The sequence below is a fragment of the Erpetoichthys calabaricus genome, chromosome 4 (assembly GCF_900747795.2).
Source record: "Erpetoichthys calabaricus chromosome 4, fErpCal1.3, whole genome shotgun sequence".
In the NCBI taxonomy this organism is placed as follows: domain Eukaryota; kingdom Metazoa; phylum Chordata; class Cladistia; order Polypteriformes; family Polypteridae; genus Erpetoichthys; species Erpetoichthys calabaricus.
In genome coordinates this window covers 329244661-329270251 of record NC_041397.2, presented here as the reverse complement: position 1 = coordinate 329270251, position 25591 = coordinate 329244661, and the positions used below count along the sequence as shown (strand labels likewise).

General features: G+C 41.7%; 2 protein-coding genes across 5 annotated transcripts in view; both read right to left on the bottom strand.

Moving 5' to 3' along the window:
* LOC114643553 (protein NLRC5-like) overlaps positions 1-25591 on the bottom strand; it is a 5922889-nt gene that overhangs the window by 1108072 nt on the left and 4789226 nt on the right. The window lies entirely within an intron of this gene.
* Positions 1-25591, bottom strand: part of LOC114643557 (NACHT, LRR and PYD domains-containing protein 3-like) — a 1908976-nt gene that overhangs the window by 1225980 nt on the left and 657405 nt on the right. Inside the window, exon 4 of one of the 4 annotated variants that reach the window (XM_051925779.1) lies at positions 22031-22312. The exons of the other annotated variants lie outside the window; for them this stretch is intronic. Within the exon in view, the coding sequence (XP_051781739.1) occupies positions 22031-22312 (282 nt within the window). The remainder of the gene's footprint in view (positions 1-22030; positions 22313-25591) is intronic. 4 annotated transcript variants of the gene reach the window in all.

Sequence of the window (25591 nt, the reverse complement as noted above, 5' to 3'; positions counted from 1 at the left end):
GTTTGTTCGCACAGCAGGCCCGCACCCCATGTTTTAACAATCCTGTCTTTCATAGCTGTCTTTTGTTCATTTGTCATGCTATTGAGGCCAATAGAGGGCACCATAGACCCCAAACTTCACATACAATCTCACCAACTCAGCCCTGGGTTCAATTCAAAGTGCTTTTATTATATATGGCTCCTTTTACAGGCTCTAATAATCAAATGATTCATCCATTTGTCCTTCCCTCTCCCTTCAATCCTCCTTATGTCCTCCAGCAAGTGTTGTCCACTTCCATTTGACTCTGACCTCTAGAGTTGGATAAGGTGGCTTCTGTTATATTTGACCCAGGAGTACTCCCAGCTCCATGGGATCATGGGAAGCAGTTCTGGGCCAGGTTACTGCTCCATAGAGTAGTAAAGTCCTTTCATTGCAGTTCTCCCTAGCAGATACTGAGGTACTCAACAGGGCTGTGTTCTTGAACTACATGTCCCATGTAGCCCTGTGGGTGTCCAAATTGGGGACAGCCCAGGCAAACACTGCCACCTATTGTACTGGGGGACTGGCTGCTCTTTATATGTTGTGTCCCCCAGTCCATTCATTATTTTCTCACTCCGTATGGGAAAGGAAACAGGAGTCACCCCAGCAGAGATGCATATCCAAGTAAGCTGTCCTTTCCTACTGGCTTCTCAGCTGGATTAAAGTCCACCAGGATGACAGCCCATATATTATGACATTTACACTTTATTGATTTTGCCCCTGGCTCTCATTTTTTGATTATGTTTTTTTCCCCTGTTACTGTCATTAATTTCTTCCATTTATGTTAGTCAGGTTCAGACTGTGTTTCTTAACTATGTCTTTTATCAAATTGATGTTTTTCCGTGCACTCAATATGTAAATAGTAACTTGTAAAGATTATAATTGCATTTACTTGTGAGCACTACAGAAGCAGTCCTGTGCAAAGGTCATTGATCGAGAGTCCCCTGCCTTACTACTGTCAGATTTAATAAAACCTGACGTGTCTCCCTGTCTCCCTGTCTGACGTGTTAGGCCATGCACTTTTATTTCAAATTGTTCATTCACTCCTCTGTTATTTCAAATCAATATGAGTTTTCATCCAGTGAACATCTTCTCAGTGTGCACCATGAAGCGTTAGCTTCATTTTATTTGATTTAGCTCTTTATTCTTGTACTCTGCTGGCATGTGTCTGCTGCCAGGCTTTTGTGTAATTTGCAGTGTTTGATGCCGTCAGCCAATGGTACCAGCAGTTTAGGATGCAGTGGATGACTTCTCATTTTTCTGCTCAGTCTTCCTCTGGAAAGGCTTGATGGCATCATGTCTGGTATGGCAAAGCATTCTAAATGTAAACTTCAGTGTGTCATGAGGACAGCAGAAAGTACTGTAGGCCTGAAACTGCATACCATTGAGGACCAGTGGACCTCAGGGGTCAGGAAATGTGCAGGAATTCAAACCAATGAGCACAGTCACCCAGCTAGCTGTCTGCTTGGTAAGACCTTATGTAAGAACTTCTGGACACTCTGAGAGCTTCTTTCTGTCCTATCACAACCCCTCTGATCAAACTCACAGTCTGTGGTTCATGTTGGTCTCTTCTTGAGCTCCACTCTGCTCCATCCAATCAAAATTAAGTTTATTTTATAAAGGCTGAGTTGATATATTGCTGGATTTGAGTGTATGTCTACATTATCAAATTTATATAATAATAATAATAATAATAATAATAATATGTATTCATTTGTAGGAAATTAGAGCTTGACATTTGTATCAACAATAACCTGCTGTTCCTTTTCTCTTGAGAGAACTGTTCTACTTCAGGAAAAGTTGGGCCTTTCACCATAAATACAGCGATTTGGGGTCTTCCATCACTTCACCAAATGAACAATCCACAGTTTTATGTCTTCTTAGTTCAGTGGAACTAATTTAAGAATTTCTGTGACGAGTGTGGTATCTTTATTGGCATTTTTGGACTTATATTAATGCCAATGCTTTGGTTTTTGGACTCTTCAGAAGGACCTGTTTCTGTTTTTAAGTCTCTGCAATATCTTTTTATAATAATGCACATTAATGGAGCAGGTCCCAGGTATGCTTATTTAGTGGAATAACTGGAATTTATGACTTTAAAGTGTAGGCCTGCTTCTCCTCTGTGTGTATTTCTAGGGAGGAAATGGGACTGGTGTGAACTCCATTGAACATTTTAGAGCCACATACAGTATTGTCCCAGTTCACTGAGCTTTAATTTCCGGACTTATAAAAAATAAGTTTAGAGGTGTGAGGGGAAGATAAGTCATTCTTTCTTCTGGAATGCATGCTCATGCATTTCTAGTATTCCTTTCTTCACTGTTTTTACAGCTTCAGTCTTTTCTGTGTATAATTGTGAGTCTACTATTAATAAATTGTTAATTACTGTATTGATTAATTGTCTGCTATCTCAGTAATTCATGCTGTATTGATATGAACCCTTTAACTGTGGAGACACACTGGAACTCAGCCTCTGAGTTTTGCAGTCTGAATATTCATAGCTGACGAGTATTTTTTAGGTTGTGAATTAAATGTAACACACGCTAAGTTAAGCTGCCTGGTCTCTGAGGTTTTCTTCTAAAACACACACTAAAGAATGGAGCTTCACCTCTGAGGGTTTTGATGGATTGCAGGCATGGACTGGGGGTCCTCACCTAGGTGGTCCCTAGTTCCTTGTCTGGCTGGGAGGGCAAGGTAGTGAGTGGCCAGAAAAAGAGACACAGAACTTCCTATCTCAGCCAGGAGTTCTGCATGAGATGCCATCATAAAAATAAAAGTGGATTCACTGGTGTCCAAGCAGGGCTGCACAGAAGACTCTCACACAGCTGAGGGGCCAGTGTAATGGAAGTACAGGGAGAAACGACATACAAAAATTTCATGTTCCTCTGACACACTAGATGGCAGCATTCTTAGGCCAGGGTACCTATGTGCACACCTGCTGGGCATGTTGGGAATTGTAGTCCCGTAGGACAGCCCTGCTGGGTTCAGTGGGTGCCCACGGGGGAGCCACAGGGATTGAGTGTCCATAATTCATGGAGTTTCTGCCTGACCCAGAAGTGCTTCCTCCATGCAACATCCTGGTATCAGAAGTACTCCAGGGTCCTGCATAAAAGGAGCAGCTCTGCCTAAACCTGGAGACTTGTAGTCGGGTGTTAAGGAACAATAAATTCCACCTGGGAGGAGTGGAAGATGAAAATAAAAAGAGAAAGTGAAGAGAAAAGAAAAAGAATGGAATTGTTTGGTTTTGAGAAAACTTAAAGAAGCCTTTGTAAAAGTATCTCTTTAAAATAAAACTTTAATCTGAATCTGTCTGGGGTTTGGGGCTCTGATGCTCCACCTACAGGTCATAAGGTGTGTAACCTAAAGATTTACAAATGATAGCAAGTCAGGCTAACTCAGATGTTACAGTAACATACAACTAATGTATAGCATAAAGATAAATGGACCTTTTGGACTAAAATCATTAATTTGGAGTCAGATTAGTGGTCCTCACTACTACGCCATCATTGGTTAGGAGACGTGAGACTGCAGTGAAACTGGGTGAGTTGAAACTTCACATCTGTCTAAACTCATAACCAGGTGAAAAGTGAAATATTTATGTCTTGTGTCACATACTGTATTACTACTCGCTACTACAGTTTATAATGATAGATAGATAGATAGATAGATAGATAGATAGATAGATAGATAGATAGATAGATAGATAGATAGATAGATAGATAGATAGATAGCACCTTACTGATACAAAAAACAATATTAAATTAAAGATTGATAATAATGCAGGTAAAAAAAAAAAATCAGACAATAACTTTATATAATGTTAACATTTACCCCCCCGGGTGGAACTGAAGAGTCGCATAGTTTGGGGGAGGAACGATCTCCTCAGTCTGTCAGTGAAGCAGGACGGTGACAGCAGTCTGTCGCTGAAGCTACTCCTCTGTCTGGAGATGATACTATTTAGTGGATGCAGTGGATTTTCCATAATTGATAGGAGCCTGCTGAGCGCCGTCACTCTGCCATGGATGTCAAACTGTCCAGCTCCATGCCAACAATAGAGCCTGCCGTCCTCAACAGTTTGTCCAGGCGTAAGGTGTCTTTTTTCTTAATGCTGCCTCCCCAGCACACCACCGCGTAGAAGAGGGTGCTCACCACAACCGTCTGATAGAACATCTGCAGCATCTTATTGCAGATGTTGAAGGATGCCAACCTTCTAAGGAAGTATAGTCGGCTCTGTCCTTTCTTACACAGAGCATCAGTATTGGCAGTCCAGTCTAATTTATCATCCAGCTGCACTCCCAGGTATTTATAGGTCTGCATGTTCAATGCAGTGTTCAGTTGGTGTCCTATACTTGCATGTTGTGCTCTTATATGGATGTACAAATAACTGTGAGGTCTGGACTAGCATTGAATACCCCTGAGGGTCTCTTTCTGGGGTCTCTTCAACATTTTTCTTTTGTGAGTTTTCTTTACTAGTACTCAGTGGTGGCTCTACAGTATATGCTTCTGCCCCCCTGGCCTAAGCATGCGTACCTGTAGCCCCCTCAAATGCTAGGAAGATGAAGTGAGCTAACACAAGAAAGTCCTGTTAATGGTGGCACATTGATGGACTCCATGGTGTCCAGATTAGCTGTCTTGAACCCCTGGATGTTTATTGTCTCCTTTGTACTCACCGGCTCTTATTTTTATTCAGACAGTCCTCGCCTAATGACCTAAAGACTTGCGACCAGCTCTACATCCAGTCAGCATTGTACGCTGTACAAGAACTTTGGTCGTGGAAGTGGCAGTGTGGTGTCTCAGGTCAAACATCTCATCTCACATCACCCCTTCTCAATCTCAATCTCATTCCTGCAGTCAGTCAGTATTCACTAGACTAGTGTTTGCAATCTCCAAGAAAACATATTTCATTTTACACTGCAAAAAGAACATTGAATCAGCTTGGGAGGAAGAGATAGAAAAGTGTATGCAAGGTGTATGGAAAAAATGCTGAAAACTTTTGTGAATAATTTCAAAGGGTTTGACAAAAACAAATGTGTCAAAGTCATTAATTAAAAAATTGTGGAACTTGCTGACCTGCTTAATTTTGATGTTGAAGACAAAGATATTGAAGAATTAGTGGAATATGTCGAGGGAGAGCTAACTAACGAAGATTTAATAGGATTGGAACCGCAGCAGCACTTGGAAGAGGAGAAGAAGAGGAAAGATTAGAAGATGTACAAAAGAAGTTCACTGTAAAGTGGTTAGCTGGTGTGTTCTTGAAAGTGAAGCTGATTTCCTTTGTTCTGTTTATTACAGTACTAGGGGGCTCCGCCCCCTGCTCGCTTTGCTCGCCAACCCCTGGCGTTGGGGCATGACAAAGAGTGAGATGTATGAATTAGAAATAGAATAGTGTGTAGGTTTGGATGATGCCTATATAAATAAAAAATAGAGTGTTTGGCATAGAGTAATGTTTTATTGGAATATTTCTTTGTATACAACATTAGTAGTAAAAATGGTGTCTTGTCTTTGAATGAGTCTTCCTTGGCATGGATCATTTATAACTTTAACTTTAACGTCAGATGAACGTCGAACACGTGAGAAGGCAACATAAAGTTGTCCATGTCCAAAAACGGGTTCAGAGAGGTAGATGCCAACCTTGTCCATGGCTTGTCCTTGTGATTTGTTGATGGTCATGGCAAATGCAGGTTTAATGGGGAACTGTCGGCGTTTCAATGTAAAAGGTAATTCTAGGTCAGAACTCGTAAGGTCAATTCTAGGAATGAGAACAGTATTGTTAGCATGTGATCCTGTAAGAACTGTTGCTTGAATAACATTGTGTGTCATGGTGTTGACGACTAACCGTGTGCCATTGCATAAACCCTGTTTAGTGTTAAGGTTTCTTAATAGCATGATTATTGTTCCATTTTTAAGGGTAAGGTTGTGTTGTGGTAATCCGGCCGGGTTAATAGTGTTCAAATATTGTAAGGGGAAATTCAGATGTTCATTGTCGTCATAAGAGTCAACTTTGTCAGAGCTTAGAAAGAGCCGTGTCTCTCCAGGAAGTAATGAAATGACCTGGTTATTAATGTGATTAACATTAATATTTTTTGGACATAATATAGTGCGTTGTGTTAACCACATATGCGAAAGCAGTATGGGCCATTGCCTTTTGTTGGCCTGATATGTACTCCGGTAGATGCAAAAGCAAATGAACTATTGTAGGATCTAATGCAGTTCATAAAGTTTTTACTTTCAGGCACATCGTTAGTTAGAAGCTTCTGTAGATATTCAGGATATGAATGTAAAGGAGGCAGTCTAATCTGCCCCTTTTGACAACAACGTGTAAATTCATTATTTGTATTGCCAGTTGTTTCTTCTGGGAAGTTAAGTGAATGACAATGATTGCAAATGACATTCATTAATCCCAATGAATTTTCCTCAATAGTGGACTCATTATTGAAGGCGTTGTCAGCCAACTGGCGTAAGCATTTAGCAGGTGTCTGGTGTTGATGTCCGCAACGGGCATGTTTTGCTTGTGGCGTTTGAGTGCCGCGTTGTTGCATGTCCATTATTTGTGACGCGCTATTTTTGACTTTTAATTGATTCGCCTCCGCTTTGCGAAAAGTCCGTTTCACTCTACGTCGTGCATTGTTTGTATCGAGCCTTGTCCGTTTTTGTATGTCGGTCAGTTGAGTTCTCTGCTTTTGGAGTCTTGCTTGCTTTTTTTCTGTCAGTTCATATGCGCGTTGTACACATCTGCGTTCATTTATTCTGTCTCTTTGCTCCCTTTTTTGTATGTCTGAGACGCGAGCTCTTTCTTTTGAAATCGTGCTTGTTTCGATGCAGCACTTTGAGACGCGCGCTGTATGCGTCTACGTTCATTGTGTCTGTCCATTTGGGCACGTCTCTGTAACGGGGTCACTTGAGCTTTGCTTTTTTTGATCCGAGACATTTTTTCTCCCGGAGTTTCCGAAGCGCGTTGTATGCGCCGCCGTGTATTTTCTTGTTTCATTCGTGTTCGTGTGTTTGGTCCCATTATCCGATCCGAATCGTTTTGTACCCGTGACCGTGTATTCATGTCTTGTTTGTTCCTCAGCGTGCGAAATATGGATAAGTAATAAGGAGGATCGCACTCACTGTTAATATGGAGCCTTTTCTGCAGTTGAACGGTTAATAGTGCTTTATTGTAAGGAGATCCACCTATGCTGCCTAGTGTGAAGGTGTCTAGATGACGTATGTTTAATATGGACGTTTCCTTTAGATATGTGGCTTTGGGGGGTGAGGATTGTTGTTGCGCGAGCGTCTTCTTTCTTTTTGTGTTCCAGGGGCTTGTTGAATCCCCCTCTTTGTGTGTGTCCCGTCCGTTGCTTGTAGGGTGTGTGGGGTGGTTTTGTGTTCTTTTTTTTTGTGTTCCAGGGGCTTGTTAAATCCCCCTCTTGGTGTGTGTCCCGTCCGGTGCCTGTAGGGGGGGGGGGGGGGGGGTGCCTTGCTGTTGTGCGCGAGCGTCTTCTTTTTTTTTGTGTGCTAGTTTCGTGTGCTATGGGTTTCGTGCGGCGCCTGCTTTTGACTACTTTTTTCTGTGCCTTTTCCTTTTTTCTGTGCTCTTGGCGCCTCATTTCTTTGACTCCTTTTTTCTGTGGTCTTGTCCGCCTCTCGCGGCCCCTCATCCGCCTCTCGCGGCCCCTCATTTCTTGGTGCGCCTGCGCAGTACGTCTTTTTGCGGCTACGGCCCATGGCCGGATGTCCCTGTGTCCATCCGGTTTAGCATTCTCGGTTAGTAATATGGATATAGTACAACAACAACATTTATTTATATAGCACATTTTCATACAAAAAGTAGCTCAAAGTGCTTTACATAATGAAGAAAAGAAAAATAAAAGACAAAGTATGAAATTAAAATAAGACAACATTAGTTAACATAGAAAGGAGTAAGGTCTGATGGCCAGGGTGGACAGAAAAAACAAAAAAAAACTCCAGAAGGCTGGAGAAAAAAATAAAATCTGTAGGGGTTCCAGGCCACGAGACCACCCAGTCCCCTCTGGGCATTCTACCTAACATAAATGAAATAGTCCTCTTGGTAGTTAGGGTTCTCACGGAGTCACTTGATGCTGATGGTTATACAGACTTCTGGCTTTTAATCCATCCATCATTGTTGGAACATCATGGTGCTTTGGGTAGATGGTGGTGGGGCGTAGTACACTACTGTATAATCATTTATAAATATACTAAAAAGATATAAATGACGCAAAGGTGACATAAAAATAATATTTAAAAATGGCTGACACAAGCCCACCAGTACAATATGCTTATCATTAAGGGGTGGCTTCTTGCTTATCGACCAATTCACTTAATGACCTAGTCATAGGGGCAGAACGTGGTCATTAACTGAGCAGTGTCTCATGTCCTCTTTTCTTTGGCCATCTGACCAGAGTTTTTGCAATTAGGTTAGATAGTTTGATTCTCTGCTGTTATAAGGAAATGCTCTTTAGCTTTTGCTTTCTTTAGTAACTCTGTTTAGCTATTGTTATTATTATGAAGCATTTTGAGCTGCTGTTATGTGTATTGAAGTGCAATAAAATGAATGTTGTTATTGTGGTTGTATCTCCATGTATGCAGAAATTAATTTCAAAACTTTTTTTCTGGCATTCCATGTTCTTTAAACATTAATTGCATTATATTTTCAAACAATAAACACACCATTTGATATTTTCAAGTCCCCATGATGTTATTCTTCTTGTGCTGAGAGGCCACAAGAATATTTAATAGACATGTGTTATATAAGCAGGATACACTCCATCATGTGAGGATTGGCAGAGGAGAGAAGAAGATTTATTAATATTTACAATTATTTTCATTTTTATTAGTTCATAATTTAAATTAAACAATAAGCATATCTTACACTAGACAGTCAGTATGTCGCCCAGTAATGGACAAGTACAGTTTGGTAAATCGATGGACACATCATGTTAGTCCACAACATGTGACCATTCACTGGACTGAGGGTCTACACTTGGGAAAGGCCACTACGTTAAAATCACAATATGAACATTGACAACATGGACAAACTGAGATCTCCTGTACAGCACACCGTTATCCTCATGATTACTATTAATGCTTTGGGCTTTTCCTGAAGCAGCACTCAAGAATAAGCACAGCAGCTTCTCTAAGCACTCCACCATTTATAGATTTGAATTTCACGAGTGACGTCAGACTGCCAAGTGATGCTCGGTAACTGAAGTGTAACAGCAGACATGACAGCACAAAATATATACGCTGTGGGCAAAATTAAGTAAACATCACAGCCTGGAATTTACAAAATGAACTCAAAGGACAAACAAAACAAAACTCTTTGATCTCCAGAAATGTATCTGATATAACAAAACATGAGAGTCGCATAAACCAAAAAGACGAACATCCCTGTAAAGATCTGCAGTTCCAAATAGCCCGTCTCTGCCTGATTCTGCTCACAGCCCATCAATTTTCTGTTTCTGTCATGAAATCTTAAAATTATTTGAGATAATACAAACATCAAGAAGAGTTTGGAGCAGTGAATGTTTAGCATTCCATAAATAAATTATGTTTTATATGAAAGTCCAAAATGTCAGATGATGTACAGATAATTTTTGTATCTTTTTGGTCTGAATTTCAGAGACCTTCTGTGACTTTTTTATTTATTTCTATAAAGACTTTGGAGTAAGTGAAGGATTGCTCTACAGGGTCCTTACCTTTGGAATCATATCTTGCTTTTAGTCCTAGAATAAAGAAATACAGGAAAATATATGAGAATAAATATCAAATCTGATGCTCCTTTACATTACCAAAGTAAGACAGTCAGCAACAGGGCCTGCACGCACCTCTCATTCTCCTCCATTGAAATATCAGAAAAGCCGCCACAGCCACATACAGAAGCAATAATAACCAGAAGACAATCGACCAGCGTGAGACTCCTGGGGAGAAAACTGAAAAAAGAAGGAAGAGATGAGAATGTGGGAGTCAGGAGATGAGTGTCTCTGAACATAACTTACACTGTAAGGTGAGATCAGAGTGAGATGAACTAAATACACACACAGGACACACTTGTGGTTTGGGCCTCAGCAGGCGCCATGGGCTCTTCAGAATAACAATAATGCAGAAACCAAAAGAGAGACATAATTGACCTGACTGAGACCACAAAAAGTTTTACATCCAGAGAAGTAAAATGAAGCCATAAACTAAGAGAGAACTAAATCTTCAATTATTCCAATGGAGTTCCAGTATTGAGCTGTAGAAAGGGAAGAATGAAGACAGACCTTCCTAAAATACCCCGGCCGAGGGAGAACCCACCCTCTCTGTAGATCAAGAAGAGAATAGGAAACCAATCACACAATGGAGCCTGACAATCCTGTCAAGCCTGGTGATCAGGTCTATCTGAGAGTCTTCTGCAGAAGGTGGAATGAACCGAGTCCTTACACTCTGTCCAGGTAGAATGAACATCATCCTGGTAACATTTGAACAACAAAACCAAATTACTGAGAGCAGACCACGTGACTCAAGACCAGGATGGAGTGGAATCAACATCAGAAGACAAGACAGCCTCTCAGGGACAGGATGCTTCTCCGATGCATGGGAGTTTGCCTTTAAAGGGATCAGTACCTGACCCTGTGGGTTAGACACATGGAGAACAGAGAGCTGATCCTGTGCCTGGCACTAATACTGGGATTCACTCTGTGTCTGGCCCTATTGATGCAGAGGAAGCACTTCTGTCTCTACAAAGCAGAGCATTGTTTCCACCGCCCAAACAGATGGTTTAAGGATATGGAGTTCTGTGCTCCTTAGATACAGAACAGTATGTATTAACTATAATGAAAAAGCTTTGAAAGCATTAGGAGAACTTCTGGATGCCATTAGTCACATGACAAGTCTTGGGCTGGATGTTGGCAGAAAAAGGTGGTGTATGCCACATGTTTGAAGATCAGTGTTGTATGTACATACCCAATAATACATCACCCAAAGATTCCCTTTCTTTGGCAATGAATCATCTCACAGCAAATGCAGGACATGACCAACATGCTTGGGACTGATCTCAGCTACATTTAGGATATTGAGGAGCACTGATGACCAGGGCAGGCATTATAGTTGGCATTTCACTTTTGGCTTTGTTTTTGTGTTCTGTTTCCTGCTCCCCTTTCTTAGATCATTCATCACCAGAGCTGGCATTCACCAAATGATTATGTGAATAATTGATCAGCAAGTTGTGGAAGCAAATTGCAGTCTTGTGTTTTCCTATGAAGTTCTACAGTAAGAATAAATGATGAAGCACTCCTGTGTGCACAGTGCTGGTAACTTCTCCCCAGGTTGTAACCCTCTTGGATATGCAAAGTACCTGGGCCAAAGCACTTTTTCAACGGAAGCATTTTTCTTCAGCCAAACAACCATACTGATAAAGAATGCATAATTATACAAATAGTGAACCGAAAAAACAATTAGAGCACAAATGATAATAGCTAAATTAACAAAAATGAAGAAAAAGCACGTAAAAAGGGAGTTCACACATAAGTTAGGCCAGTGACCTTGGCTTAATTATGACATTTCTTCTCATGAGTCAATTATGTTGTGACCCATGTGCAGACCCTCTCACTACTCTTGGACATGGATTTTTACACGCCGAGACTCGCCTATTCAGGTACTCAACTTGAAGCTCTGAGAACAAATGCCCGCGCCGGTGTGGTTCCCTATTTACCTGACTTGGTAAGAAGGCGGTATCGTGGCAGCAGAGCCGGAGCTAAGCTAAAGACAAAGCGGCTTGCGAGAAAGTGGCTTTTTAAGCCTTCAGTGCCTTCTGTGATCCTGGGAAATGTGAACTCACTACCAAATAAGATCTATGAACTGGCCGCGCTGGTGAAAAATGTCAGAACCTACAGAGAATGCAGTTTGTTGTGTTTTTGTGAAACATGGCTAACTACCACCATCCCAGATGCTAACGTGGAGCTACCCGGGTTTAGCACAGTTAGAGCGGACAGAGACGCAAATACCTGCGGGAAGCGGAAAGGAGGAGGACTTGCTCTCTATGTCAATACAAGATGGTGTAACTCTGGACAGGTTAAAGTCAAAGTCTCCACTTGCTGCAGGGACATCGAACTGTTGGCCATACGTCTGCGTCCCTATTACTTGCCCAGAGAGTTTGGACACGTCATTGTTGTTATTGTATACATTCCTCCTCGGGCGGACGTGGAGACAGCGAGTGACATCATCCATTCTGCTGTTGCTAAACTACAATCGCAGGACCCCGAGGTACTTGTGCTAATCACTGGAGACTTTAACCATGTGATGCTGGACAAAACATTACCTGCCTTTTCCCAGTATGTGGATTGTAACACCTGGGGAAATAGGACTATCGACTTACTGTATGCAAACAAAGACACATACAGCGCCACCCCGCTGCCTGCGCTTGGGAAAGCAGATCATAACCTGGTTCTGCTTCAGCCTCACTACAAACTAAGAGTGAGGGTCCTACCTACAACCACACGCTCATTCAGAAAGTGGTCCCCTGAGGCAGAGCAGGCTCTGAGAGACTGGAACTACAGACTGGGATATCCTGCAGGGGTCACATAGTGAGAACATTGAGGAGGTTGTTGACTGCACTACTGACTACATCAACTTCTGTATGGACATTGTAGTTCCAGTAAGACCAGTACGCTGCTATGCTAACAACAAGCCATGGATTACAAGTGACATCAAGGGCCTTTTGAACCAGAAGAAAAGGGCTTTTAAAGACGGTGATCAGCATGAGCTCAAGCGCGTGCAGAAGGAACTCAGAGTCCAGCTCAGGGCGGCAAAAGAGAATTACAGGAGAAAGCTGGAGCAGAAGTTGCAGAATAACAGCATGAAGGAAGTGTGGGATGGGATGAAGATCATCACTGGCTGCAGCTCGAAGTGGGGTGCCACCATCGAGGGAGGCATGGAGAGAGCAAACCAGATGAACAACTTCTTTAACAGGTTTGACCACCCTAACCCTGCTGATACCAGCATAGGAGAGACATCCCCACCCACAATTACAGCAGCGCAGGTAAGCAGAGAGCTGAGGAGACTTCTTGCCAGCAAAACAGCGGGTCCAGATGGAGTATCGCCACGACTGCTGAAGGTCTGTGCATCGGAGCTGGGGGGTCCTCTTCAGCGCATCTTCAACCTGAGCCTGGAACAGGGGAGAGTCCCGAGGCTTTGGAAAACATCCTGCATCACCCCAGTCCCAAAGGTATCACGTCCTGGTGAGCTGAATGACTTCTGGCCTGTCGCTCTGACGTCACATGTGATGAAGACCATGGAGAGGCTGCTGCTTCACCACCTGAGGCCACAGGTCCACCACGCCCTCGACCCTCTGTAGTTCGCATACCAGGAGAAGGTGGGAGAGGAAGATGCGATCATCTATATGCTACACCGATCCCTCTACCACTTGGACAGAGGCAGTGGTGCTGTAAGAATTATGTTTCTGAACTTCTCTAGCGCTTTCAACACAATCCAACCTCTGTTCCTTAGGGACAAGCTGACAGAGATGGGAGTAGATTCATACCTAGTGGCATGGATTGTGGAGTATCTTACAGACAGACCTCAGTATGTGCGTCTCGGGAACTGCAGGTCTGACATTGTGGTCAGCAACACAGGAGCGCCACAGGGGACTGTACTTTCTCCAGTCCTGTTCAGCCTATATACATCAGACTTCCAATACAACTCAGAGTCCTGCCATGTGCAAATGTTCGCTGATGACACTGCTATCGTGGGGTGCATCAGGAGTGGGCAGGAGGAGGAGTATAGGAACCTAATCAAGGACTTTGTTAAATGGTGTGACTCAAACCACCTACACCTGAACACCAACAAAACCAAGGAGCTGGTGGTGGATTTTAGGAGGACCAGGCCCCTCATGGACCCCGTGATCATCAGAGGTGACTGTGTGCAGATGGTACAGACCTATAAATACCTGGGAGTGCAGTTGGATGATAAACTGGACTGGACTGCCAATACTGATGCTCTGTGCAAGAGAGGACAGAGCCGACTATACTTCCTTAGAAGGCTGGCGTCCTTCAACATCTGCAATAAGATGCTGCAGATGTTCTATCAGACGGTTGTGGCGAGCGCCCTCTTCTACGCAGTGGTGTGCTGGGGAGGCAGCATAAAGAAGATGGACGCCTCACGCCTGGACAAACTGGTGATGAAGGCAGGCTCTATTGTAGGCACGGAGCTGGACAGCTTGACATCTGTGGCAGAGCGACGGGCGCTGAGCAGACTCCTGTCAATCATGGAGAATCCACTGCATCCACTGAACAGGATCAACTCCAGACAGAGGAGCAGCTTCAGCGACAGACTGCTGTCACCATCCTGCTCCACTGACAGACTGAGGAGATCGTTCCTCCACCACACTATGCGACTCTTCAATTCCACCCGGGGGGGTAAACGTTAACATTATTCAAAGTTATTGTCTGTCTGTATACCTGCATTGTTATCACTCTTTAATTTAATATTGTTTTTTGTATGCAGTATGCTGCTGCTGGAGTATGGGAATTTCCCCTTGGGATTAATAAAGTATCTATCTATCTATCTATCTATCTATCTATCTATCTATCTATCTATCTATCTATCTATCTATCTATCTATCTATCTATCTATCTATCTATCTACTTCATCCAGCCCCTCACCATGTCTTCCATATGGAAGAATAATTTTAGGGTAACATAGCATTCGTCTTAAAGAAATAGTATAAAGGCTTAATAAATGTGGGAAACCAAATAAAGGTCAAGTGAACAACAAAATGTACACTGAAATATAAGAATGGGTTTAGGAAAAATACTGAGATGGTCAAGTAAATAAAGAATATAACAGATGAAAGTTTGATGTAACATACAAAATGTATTGAAGGATGGCTAAGAGATGACTAAGAAGTCAGCAGATGTCCTATAAATGAGAATGGACAGTCGTTATATGCACAGACATTTCAAGGGTGGTGGCTCAACTCAAAGGTATTAGATGAACCAGAATATAATATAACAGACTTTTATTTTATATAAATCATTTGGGTGTAAACCAATGAACCAACTAGAGTAAATGTATACATTGATTGACACTGTATGTAAATTCAGTAGTTTATAACATGAACCTCCATTCTTTGTTTTCTCTGACCAGGCTATAATGGACTGATTTTGATGAACGCTCCCTCTAAGGTATTTTGCTGAGGAGTAATTAAAAGATACAATTAACGGCTTTTCTCCTGTCTGATTACTGAATTGTCCTGTTAGAGGATGTTTCTTTCTTTAATAAGATGTTCAATGTTGACCACACCCAGTGCCAGTCCATGGCTGTAATCTCCATACCCTTTGTCAATGCGGCCTTCTCCCACTTTAACTTGGAAATCACCAGCAATTATAACCACATCTCATGAAGGTATGGAGTCCAGAACATCTTCAGTGCTATTGTAGAAATCTTCCACTTGATTGTTTGATGCTGCTGATGTTGGTACACACCCAGGTGAGTGTAATGGGTATTTAGGCTTCAAGAATCTACTGCATGCTACAACTCTGCCTGACATTGCATTGTAACCCATCAAGCATTTACTCATCTGCTGCCAGAACACACCTTCATTTCTATGCTCATCTTGTTGCTAGGCTTCTTTTTTCCCTCAGGTTCATCCTGTCCATCCAGAGACCTTCCATGTATCAGGTTTTGGTCTCTTACATCTTATCCAACATAGGATTGAGTTGATGACTGATTGTTGTGATTCTTATCCACTCTGAAAAGTCAAAATGAATCTTTGCTTCTAAAATATAGACTGAGTTTTCAAATGAGGCCTAGCAATCATAACCAGTCATCAGTCTAAAACTCAAGAAGCAGGTGTCACAGCCTGCACACTCCTAACAAACAGGGGTAAAGGCTTTAAATCCATAAAAAACACAAATGCTTCAAAAATAGAACAAAATCCATAAAATTTCTGGCCCACAATAGCCAAAACAATATTACTGTTGATATTTAATAATTTATTACAAAAATCCTCTTTAATAAAATCTCTGTGTGCATCCAGGTGTCCGTGTGTGTGTGTCTTCTGGTGAAGTGTGCATGCGCGGGGCATGGTGCGATGCGCGATATTACTGTCAGAGAAAGTTACAGCCGTTTTACGGAAATACAAACCAGTACTACTGCGAGAGGATATCAAAGGTACACAATACAGTAACTCATATTACAGCCACATACAAGCCAGTATCACTGTCAGAGGAGATTAAATGCATATTACCGACGCGCACGCCTGTATTACTGCCAGAGAAAATTAAAGGAATATTACGGACGTACAAGCCAGCGGACGTACAAGACAGTATTACTGTCACTGAAAATTAAAGACACATAATACACGGCAGCAGCCCATGAAGATCGGTCAGCTCAGCAAGTAAACATCAACAAAAGAAAGGCTGAAAGAAAGAAAAATACGACCAACAAAAAGAATGAGGTCAAAGTCCCTTGCCATTTAATATAGACTGTTCCTACTAATGTTTATGCACTACTGTTCTAGCGCCCGTTATTGTAATGGGCTAAATGACTAGTTACATATAAAAAATCAATCAAGGACAAAAGTGATATTGAATTGAAAACATTAAGTGCAAAAGTCAAATCCAAACAACAAAGCAAGTCCACATTCCAAGACCCTGATTTTTTAGCACACTAAAGTTCAAACACCAGAATGATCAGAAAAAATACTTAAAAATCTACCAAATGAGAGAGAGAGACAAACACAGCAGTTGCAGATGTTTAAAGGCCTTGTGTGGTCTCCCAGCTGTAGTGTCACGTGGTCTTGTCCATTTAAGCTCAATGTCAAGAAGATAAGGGACAGAACAACTGAACATACCATTACTGTAACTCAACAATGATATGTAAAACAATATTCAGAAAATTGCAATCAGTGACCACATTTTTGAAATGGAATACAAGGAAACAAAAAAGGATGAGACGCTGGCTGTTCATCTTGGTGATCTTCTTTCCTAGTTCTTTGTAATTCCTCAATTAGAGTCAGTCTGATAGGAGCATCCCTGAATCTACCAGACACTGCCACCATGTTGTCCATGTCAATGATTTGTGCTTCCATGCTAATCGTTGGGTAATTGTAGAGGCAGTGGGAATGAAAACTCTCTCCTGGCCAGAGTCCTCAGTTTGGCTCCCAGAAGACGTTGCACTAGATGTGTTACTTTATTCAAGAAAGTCAAAATCAAACCCAGAATTCTTTACTGACTGTATTTTAACAGGCAGTGCATCAATGGGGTTTTGTATAATAGCCCTTTAGTAGCCCTGATAGTCACGTGCAGTGGTAGGCTAACATAAAGAGTAATTTTTAAATTTGTAAACTTTCATTATTTATTTATTTATTTATTGTAAAGCAGCATATTTAGTGTTTTATGTTTGGTTTTCTGTATGTGTGAGCCTCATGTGCTTATGGCTTCTACCTAACGTATGTTTGATGGATACTGTCTCTGCTTGGCTTTGATCTTATTGAATTTTGGCTCAGATTAAGATTATTCTCTGGATTTACATAAATAATTTGTCATTTTACAATTACTTTTTGCACACCCACTCACACACACACAGATTTGGAATCGTCAATCCATTGAACACGTACGAGAATGTGGAAGAAAACCACAGACAAGGTCAAGGACAGCATGCAAACTCCACATGAAGAATGACCAGGGAGATGATTCAAACCCAAAATGCTAGATTCTTGAATTTGAAGTGCCACCCTAGATAAGAGCTGCTCATCTCTGCAATATTCACTTGGCTAGTAGACAACAATTCACTGTTAATTGTTCCACCAGAGAGTATAAAAAATATATCAGACCTCTAGGAGAATGAAGGAAGGGATCAAGAAATACAACAAAGGTCAAATATCAGGAATAAACAGAAGATCAGATATATCAGATATATGTAGACCTACTGGACAGTGTCCTGATAATAAATGGTCCAGCAGTCAATGTGTTAACCAGAGAACAAAAATGAAATCACATCAAGGCTGTTTCTCAGAACATCCACGGTCCTGGACAAAGTGGTCTGAGCAATACTGGCACAAATATTGTTGTGCCAAAGACATCACATAATTTCCATTTCAGAAGTGGATGTTTTTGGTAAATTTGAAGACTTTAGTTTTCATGATTGAATGGAGGCCCCATGGACACTGTTTTAAACCACAAGAACAGACCCGGTATTTTATTTAACTTTTAAATACTGCTTCACTTAAGAATACAATTTACTATGACAAATGAATGTATCTCATGATTGTGAAAAATAACTTTGACTTGAAAAATAGCAAACGTATCCTTTAATGTCATTTTTAACAACATGATTGATGGCTGAGGTGACAGTGGTAGAAGAAATAAGAAAAGACAGCAGAGAAGAAGAGTAACAGATAAACAGGTTAATTCACACATGGGCCTGACAGTTGGGATGTCGCCCTAACTAGAGGAGGGCTGATGAGGTGTAGCCACCCACTCGAACCACCTGGGGTCTACCTGTCAGGAAGTTCACAATGAAATGTTCAGACACTTTTTGTTGTTGAAAAAATTCAACACTTTTGTCTCATTTTTCCCAGGGGTAAACATAACACTAAGAAGATTAAGTGGCTAAAAAACAAACAGGAAAAGCCAGAATCAGAAGCCTGCCACAACCTGTTTTGCATCTTCTCCACATCTACAACACTACATGGGAGAGTCAGAGAGAGCAAATCCTAGGCTTCCTAACAGAAAACATTTAGAACTCCATCTCCTAATGCTAGAACCTCATGTCAGGCAGCTACAGAGATATACACATCTGGAGAGGCACCCTGAGCACCCCAATCACTCTCAGCACAACGGCACCATGAGTGGCTGCCATAGAGGTGGACCAGTAATGAGGTGAAGATTCCAGTCGGACTTCCTTCAAAAGGTTAGACTCTCACGCAAATCCTGGAGGTTTATTTATTTCTGAAAATGACATAGATACAATAATTTACAACAAGCGTGTAATCTTGAGACATGTTTGAAGAGCCCTAGATTAGTGAACCAGGGAGATGAAGGACACAAGGACACAATGCAGGACATCCTGGGGCATCCTGGTTGAGACTGTCTACTTCACAATGGTCATAGAGGTCCAAATATTTGTGTGAGAGTACATCACAATGGACAAACAGGACAGTAGATATGACAGATGGGAAATGATTTGCATCACCATCTTTCACATTACGGAAAGTTATAGTGCATTGACTGGAAGAAACAGGCAGAGATAATAAACCAGCACCACGGAGTGGCCTGGGACACCTTAAACCATTGACATCATTGAGATGAAGGTAGTAGTGGTAATGGTGTCTTCTTCCTCTGGTCTTTTCTTTCTTAAATCCCCAGAATTTCTTCATATTCTCAGCTCACCTGTCCCTGACTGGAACCATCCAATTCCATCTCGTTTTAAAGTCGAGTTCTAACAGCAGTTTTCCGCCAAGCCTCATTATTTCCTGCTCTTCCACATCTTCCAGATAGCTGACTTGATCTCCAGACAGAACATTTAAATAGCTCAGAGCCACTATACATTTGTTTTAGGCCATAGCATGACAAGGTGCTCTTAAAATCACCAGTGGACCACCACTTATACCAGTTAATGTCTCTGACACACCATCTAACTAAAGCTCACTGTCAGGTGGACCTCCATCTATTTCTTCAGTTTTCTTTCATCTACCAGATTTATTTCCTAATCTATGGCCTGTTATGCTGTGTGTTCAGTAGACATCATAACTGAGCACACACTATGGCAGACATTTTCACTTTTTTCAGAGGTTTGCTCTGTACACAGGATGTTATAATTTTTAATGTTGTTTAAGCTATTGTCTTATGAATGCTCAGGACTAATTAACTAAGGCATCAGGTGCCGATAGCATACCAGGACACGTGTTTAAGATCTGTGCTGATCAGCTTGCACCAGTATTTGTGGTAATATTCAATCTCTCCTTAACACAGTATTTCACACCAATGTGCTTTAAAAGATCCACCATTGTCTCTGTGCCTAAGAAAGTGAGTCCAACCTGTCTGAATGACTACTGATTTGTTACAAATACTCATAACTGTATAACTACATCTGCTCTTCTCTGCCAAAAGAACTGGATCCATTACAGTTTGTATATCACTCCAACAGACACATGGGTGATTCCATCACCGTGATCCTACACACAGTACTGGTCCACCTCAACAACAAGAGGTGAAGTTATGTGTGAATTCTATTTGGAGATGATAGTTCTGCATTTAACAAAATGAACCCCTCTAAACTCATCACCAAGCTCAAGGTCCTGTGTCTGAGCATTTCATTGTGTGATAGGATCTCTACCTTTCTGACTGACAGACCCCAGGTGGTGCAAGTGAGTGGTCACACCTCATCATCCCTCACTCTCATCAGAAGGGCTCCACAAAGCTGTGTGCTGAGTCCACTTCTGTACTTTCATTTACAAATATGACTGCACCGCTGCACATGACACTAACAACATTGTCAAGTTTCTGTTGACACAACTGTGGTAGGTTTGATCTCTAACAATGATGAAGTGGAGTGTCTGTCACACTGGTGTCACAACAACAGTCTACTCTGGAATGTCAGCAGGACAAAGGATCTGACTGTGAACTTAGGGGGAAACCACAGAGGCACGGCCACTGCCTCAGTAAAAACAGCACTCGAGTGGAGTGGGTGGATAGCTATAGATACCTCAGTGTCAACATCACAAATGGAAACCTTGGTGAAGTGGACACAACAGCATCTGTAGCACCTCAGACACCACAGGGGTTGCAGGCTGTTCTTCCAGAGACCAAAGAATTTCTACACATCCACCATTGAAAGTATTTTGACAGGAAGTGTCATTGCCTGGTTCGGGAACAGCACGCAGCAGGACCACAAGGCTCTACAGAGATTGGTGTGGTCAGCTGAATACCTCACAGGTTGTGCACTCCATCTCTTCAAGGATATCTACACCAAGCAACATTTGACCAAGGCAATGAAAATTATCAGTGACATCAGCCATCCCAACAGTGGCCTTTACTTTGTGCCGTGGTCAGGTATATGCTATGACTGTATGAAGAGCAGAGAGACTGAGGAGGAGCTTCTGACTACCGTCCACCAACATCATGAATGAGGAAAAGCATCTAGGGGTCCAGCTGCCTTATTGTTCGCTCCTTTATGTAAATTATTATTTATTTTATAATTAGTACTGCTGACATTTCTTAATGATTTTATTAACATTTTTAAAAAGTGGCCTCTTACTGTCATTGGCCATTGTTTTTCTTCTTTAAGGCACAGTAATTGGTGTTGAGCAACTAGGCCTTTCACTCCATCTTGTTTTGTGTGTATAATTTGTACGTGTCAAATAAAATTTGATTTCATTTTAATTCTGTTTTTGTGCATCAATGCAAACTATTCAAAATGTAAGCTGTTCAAAAATAATTTTATTCATGAACGTCTGTCAGTCATTCATTCTCTTCTTCTTCTTTCTGATGCTCCCGTTAGCGGTTGCCACAGCGGATCATCTTCTTCCATATCTTTCTGTCCTCGTCATCTTGCTCTGTCACACCCATCACCTGCATGTCCTCTCTCACCACATCCGTAAACCTTCTCTTAGGCCTTCCTCTTTTCCTCTTCCCTGGCAGCTCTATCCTTAGCATCCTTCTCCCAATATACTCAGCATCTCTCCTCTGCACATGTCCAAATCAACACAATCTTACCTCTCTGACTTTGTCTCCCAACCGTCCAACTTGAGCTGACCCTCTAATGTCCTCATTTCTAATCCTATCCATCCTCATCAGGCCTGAAGCCAACCTCAGAAGCACTGGACGCAAGTCAGGAAATAGTCCTGGATGGGCACCATTTCCTCACAAGGCCCACTCACTCATACAAACACCACATCATCAGTCATATTGGGGGTCATTTTGGAGTTGCCATTCAACCTTAGTGGTGAAATTAAGATGTAAAACCAAACTTTTGAAAGTCACAGCAGTTCAGATGTTAGTAAGACGAGGAGGCCATAACTCAGAGTACTCACCGTAGACCATAAGGCCTGCATGCCAGTCAGGCTTTGGCACTTTACTTCTCATGAGACAGGAGAACACGTTGAAATCCTGCTTGATGGGGATGAAGCTGCTGACTCTGAGAAATCCCTCATTGTCCCGCTCTTCAGTGACATTGGACTCCGATGTCAAGTCCACTCCATTCATGTCCCTCCAGGTCACGTCTGGTGTGGTGCCCCACTTGTCAGCCTTGCACACCAGTGTGGTCTGCTGGTTTTCTGTAGAGCCGATGGAAATGGAGGGCTGATCACCCAAAACTATCAAGACACAAGATAGAGAACAATGAGGGGTGCAGAGGAAGAGGCAACATAACAGTTTGTTGTGAAAGGATATAAGAAATAAATTGTTATTAAGAAAAGCACACAGTGTGTTTAATTACAGGAGTCGCTACTTAAGAGAGGAATTGGTGACCAACAAAGTGCATAAAGCAAAAATCGTAAATAACTGGTTAGTCATTTAAAGGAGGGATGCCCAATGTTTCTGGTCTATTGGGCCAAAATGAATTTAGCAATAGGAGCTGAAGGCCAAACAAGATTGAGGTGTTGCTTATTATGGTTGTATGTTGCATTTCGTTAAGCCTCTTAAGACGAGAATCTGGGATCTTCATTCTCTTTATGGTGTCTCCACCACACTCTGGCTTACACACTTATTTTTATCATTTTCACTAAGTGTAACCACTTCAGTCATCTTTCATTCGTAGACATGTGGTAGTATTAATGCTGCTTTCTTGTGAAAGTGTAACTGAAACAATAAAATACATTGAGTGTTCAATCATCAACCGCTGAGCCATTTATTGATATCTTAGCAAATTCACCACTTATGGTATAAAGCTGTACTCATCATTTACACACAAACACCCCTTAAAGTCAAGGTCAGAATTAGAACTTGGTTATCTGTACCAGGACAATACTAACAAATGAAATATGTGCTCTGGCTAAACAGCACGCTCAAAAAGTCTGTGCAGATAAGCGTCAACCAGAAACTGACCTCTTCATTTCTGTCTCACAAGAACCAGAAAGAAAATAAAACCAAATGAAACAACTGAAAGTGCACTCCACATTTGAGATTCTTAATGGGTCACCAGGAGATACTAGATGGTTGTCAGAGTCCCTCAGGAGGCACCACAATTCATATCATGAAGACTCCATTCGTCCTCTCTTTGAGATTATGGATTTGAACTGTGAACAAATGTTGGTTTGGTGTTTCAGATTCAGATTTTTTGGTGATGACCAATAGCTTTCCACATCTTGAGTTAGTTATCAGTCTTAGTGTTTTGACTCTTATATATGCCCTCTTGTTTTTAAAAGCAGCCCACATTTAGAAGCCTGTTTGTTCTTATTTCTGTAGTGAAAACCACTTTATGGCTGTTTTAAGATTGGTGTACTGCCTTGACCAGGGGGTAGTGATTTGCCCATGTTTAAGGACTGACAGCAGACCGGCTGAACACTGTTATGCCTGACACAGCAACTCCCAGTGTCTCAGCTGGACCACAGCGCTGATGTTCTCTAACTGCCTTTAAACTTTCAGTCATCCTCTATGAACAGCCTGCTGACAAAATGAGAGACACCAACAGCAATTATATGTTACTAGCAAAATACCCGGCTTCGCAGCGGTGAAGTACTGCTTTAAAATTTTAAATAATAAACTGAGGGAAAATGTACCAATAATTATTTGTTAAGGATCTCTTTGTATACCACGTTGTCAGTTCGGCCCTCCGGTTGTAATATGACCAAGCTGTGCGCTGAGCTTAGTCTTGAGCATGCAACGTATAGTTGGCCATGTGAAAAGCAATCTTGCCTCAAATCAATGCCAACCTTTTGTAGGGTCTGTCCCTGAGACTTATTAATTGTCATTGCGAAGCAGAGCCTTACTGGAAATTGGAGGCATTTGAATTGAAATGGGAGATCAGAGGGTATAATGGGGATGCGAGGATTAAAATATCTTCAGCCATGTGCGATTTATATTTCTCCCATAACTGTGTTGGAGATGAAGGAGAGCAGGCGGTCAATATGATTGCAAACAATGCACGAATTTGATTTGGATGTGACGTGTTGCACGTGTCATTAATGTATACATCCCAGTATCGGTCGTTCTCCAATAAATTCAGAGCTTGACATGTACTTCGGAAAATGGCATGTGTAATGCCGTTGACAATTCTCATTTGCTAGAAAGACGTTGGACCGGGCACATTTACCAACAGCATGTGAACAAAGAAGCATTCATCTTGATTGGGATGGACGGTGTACAGTCTGCCTATCGTAGTTTCTTTGAATATGCCAGGTTGTCCGTTGACTCGCTCTCCTCGTTTGTGTTGTTCAAATGATTTTCTGCTCTCATTCCATGTGTAATACGTAGGCACTTTCGAATACAGCAGTGTTTTCGCAAACGTGTCATTTTGACATAACGTAAAGAAAGCAGTCAACATTGTAGCCGGTGGATTCAGAGCTATTTGTTGCACATTTGCAGCTGTGAAATAAACGCGTTGTCCATTTTCTAGATGTACTGCTAAGTGAACAACATCTGGACTTCGTTCATGTATGGGAAATGAAAGAATTCGCCATACAGCTTCATTGCTGCTTATGTATCTTCCAGCCTAATACTGTGCGATTTCATCGATATGTATGACCACATTCCTATCACTTCTTTCTGGTTGCACGCCAAAAACTGCCATGTCGCTGCCTTTATTCATGTACTTACAAATGTATTTGATCGAAACATTGAAATAGAATCGTAAAATATTTAGTATGGCATGTGTTGCCTTTACGTCCAACAGATGGCGCTGTGTTTTTAAAAAAAAGCATGTTTTTACCTGTCACAGGTGTGACATCTATATAATATGTATATAAAAACACGCGTGTATTCGAATGCAACGTTGTGTCAAAATTTCAAAGCAATCGGTGAAGAACTTTCGGAGATTTAAGGTTTTGAACAAACGAATATCATGGTGGATTTTACTATTTTGTGTAGAGCAGGGTCAGTCTGTGGATCAGGAATTTCCGCACGGATGACTTGATCGATGAGAGCTGGTTTAATCCTATACTTTAGCCACAATAGAATGTGTGCATGGGGAATACCTCGCTTTTGCCACTCTATGGTGTACATGTAGCAATTTGTACAGCCGAAAATGTTACTCTTCGTGAGCAAGTCTATCATTTTGCGAATCTGGAGATGAAATACACGACTGATAAGGTCATAGCGATCATGAGGTTTTTGACGTGGAAGGAGAATTTCAGTGATGTCAAGCCATTTAGGATTGCAAGTAAATGTGATGAATAAGTCAGGGCGGCCATAATGACGTACGTATGTCATTGCGTCTTGTGTACGCTTGTGCATATAGCGAGGTCCTCCAGTGAAGGAAGATGGTAATATCATAGCTTGACCAAATTCTATTAAATCAGTATCGTTTTTGTCAATAGCATCTTTTAAGTGAACGTAATTAGGTCAGGAAGCTTACGTAAAAGAGTGACAGAGACTTTACCACCGTTACAGCACAAACCAGGAGACTCGCATTTCCACTTCTGAGCTTGACAATAGTC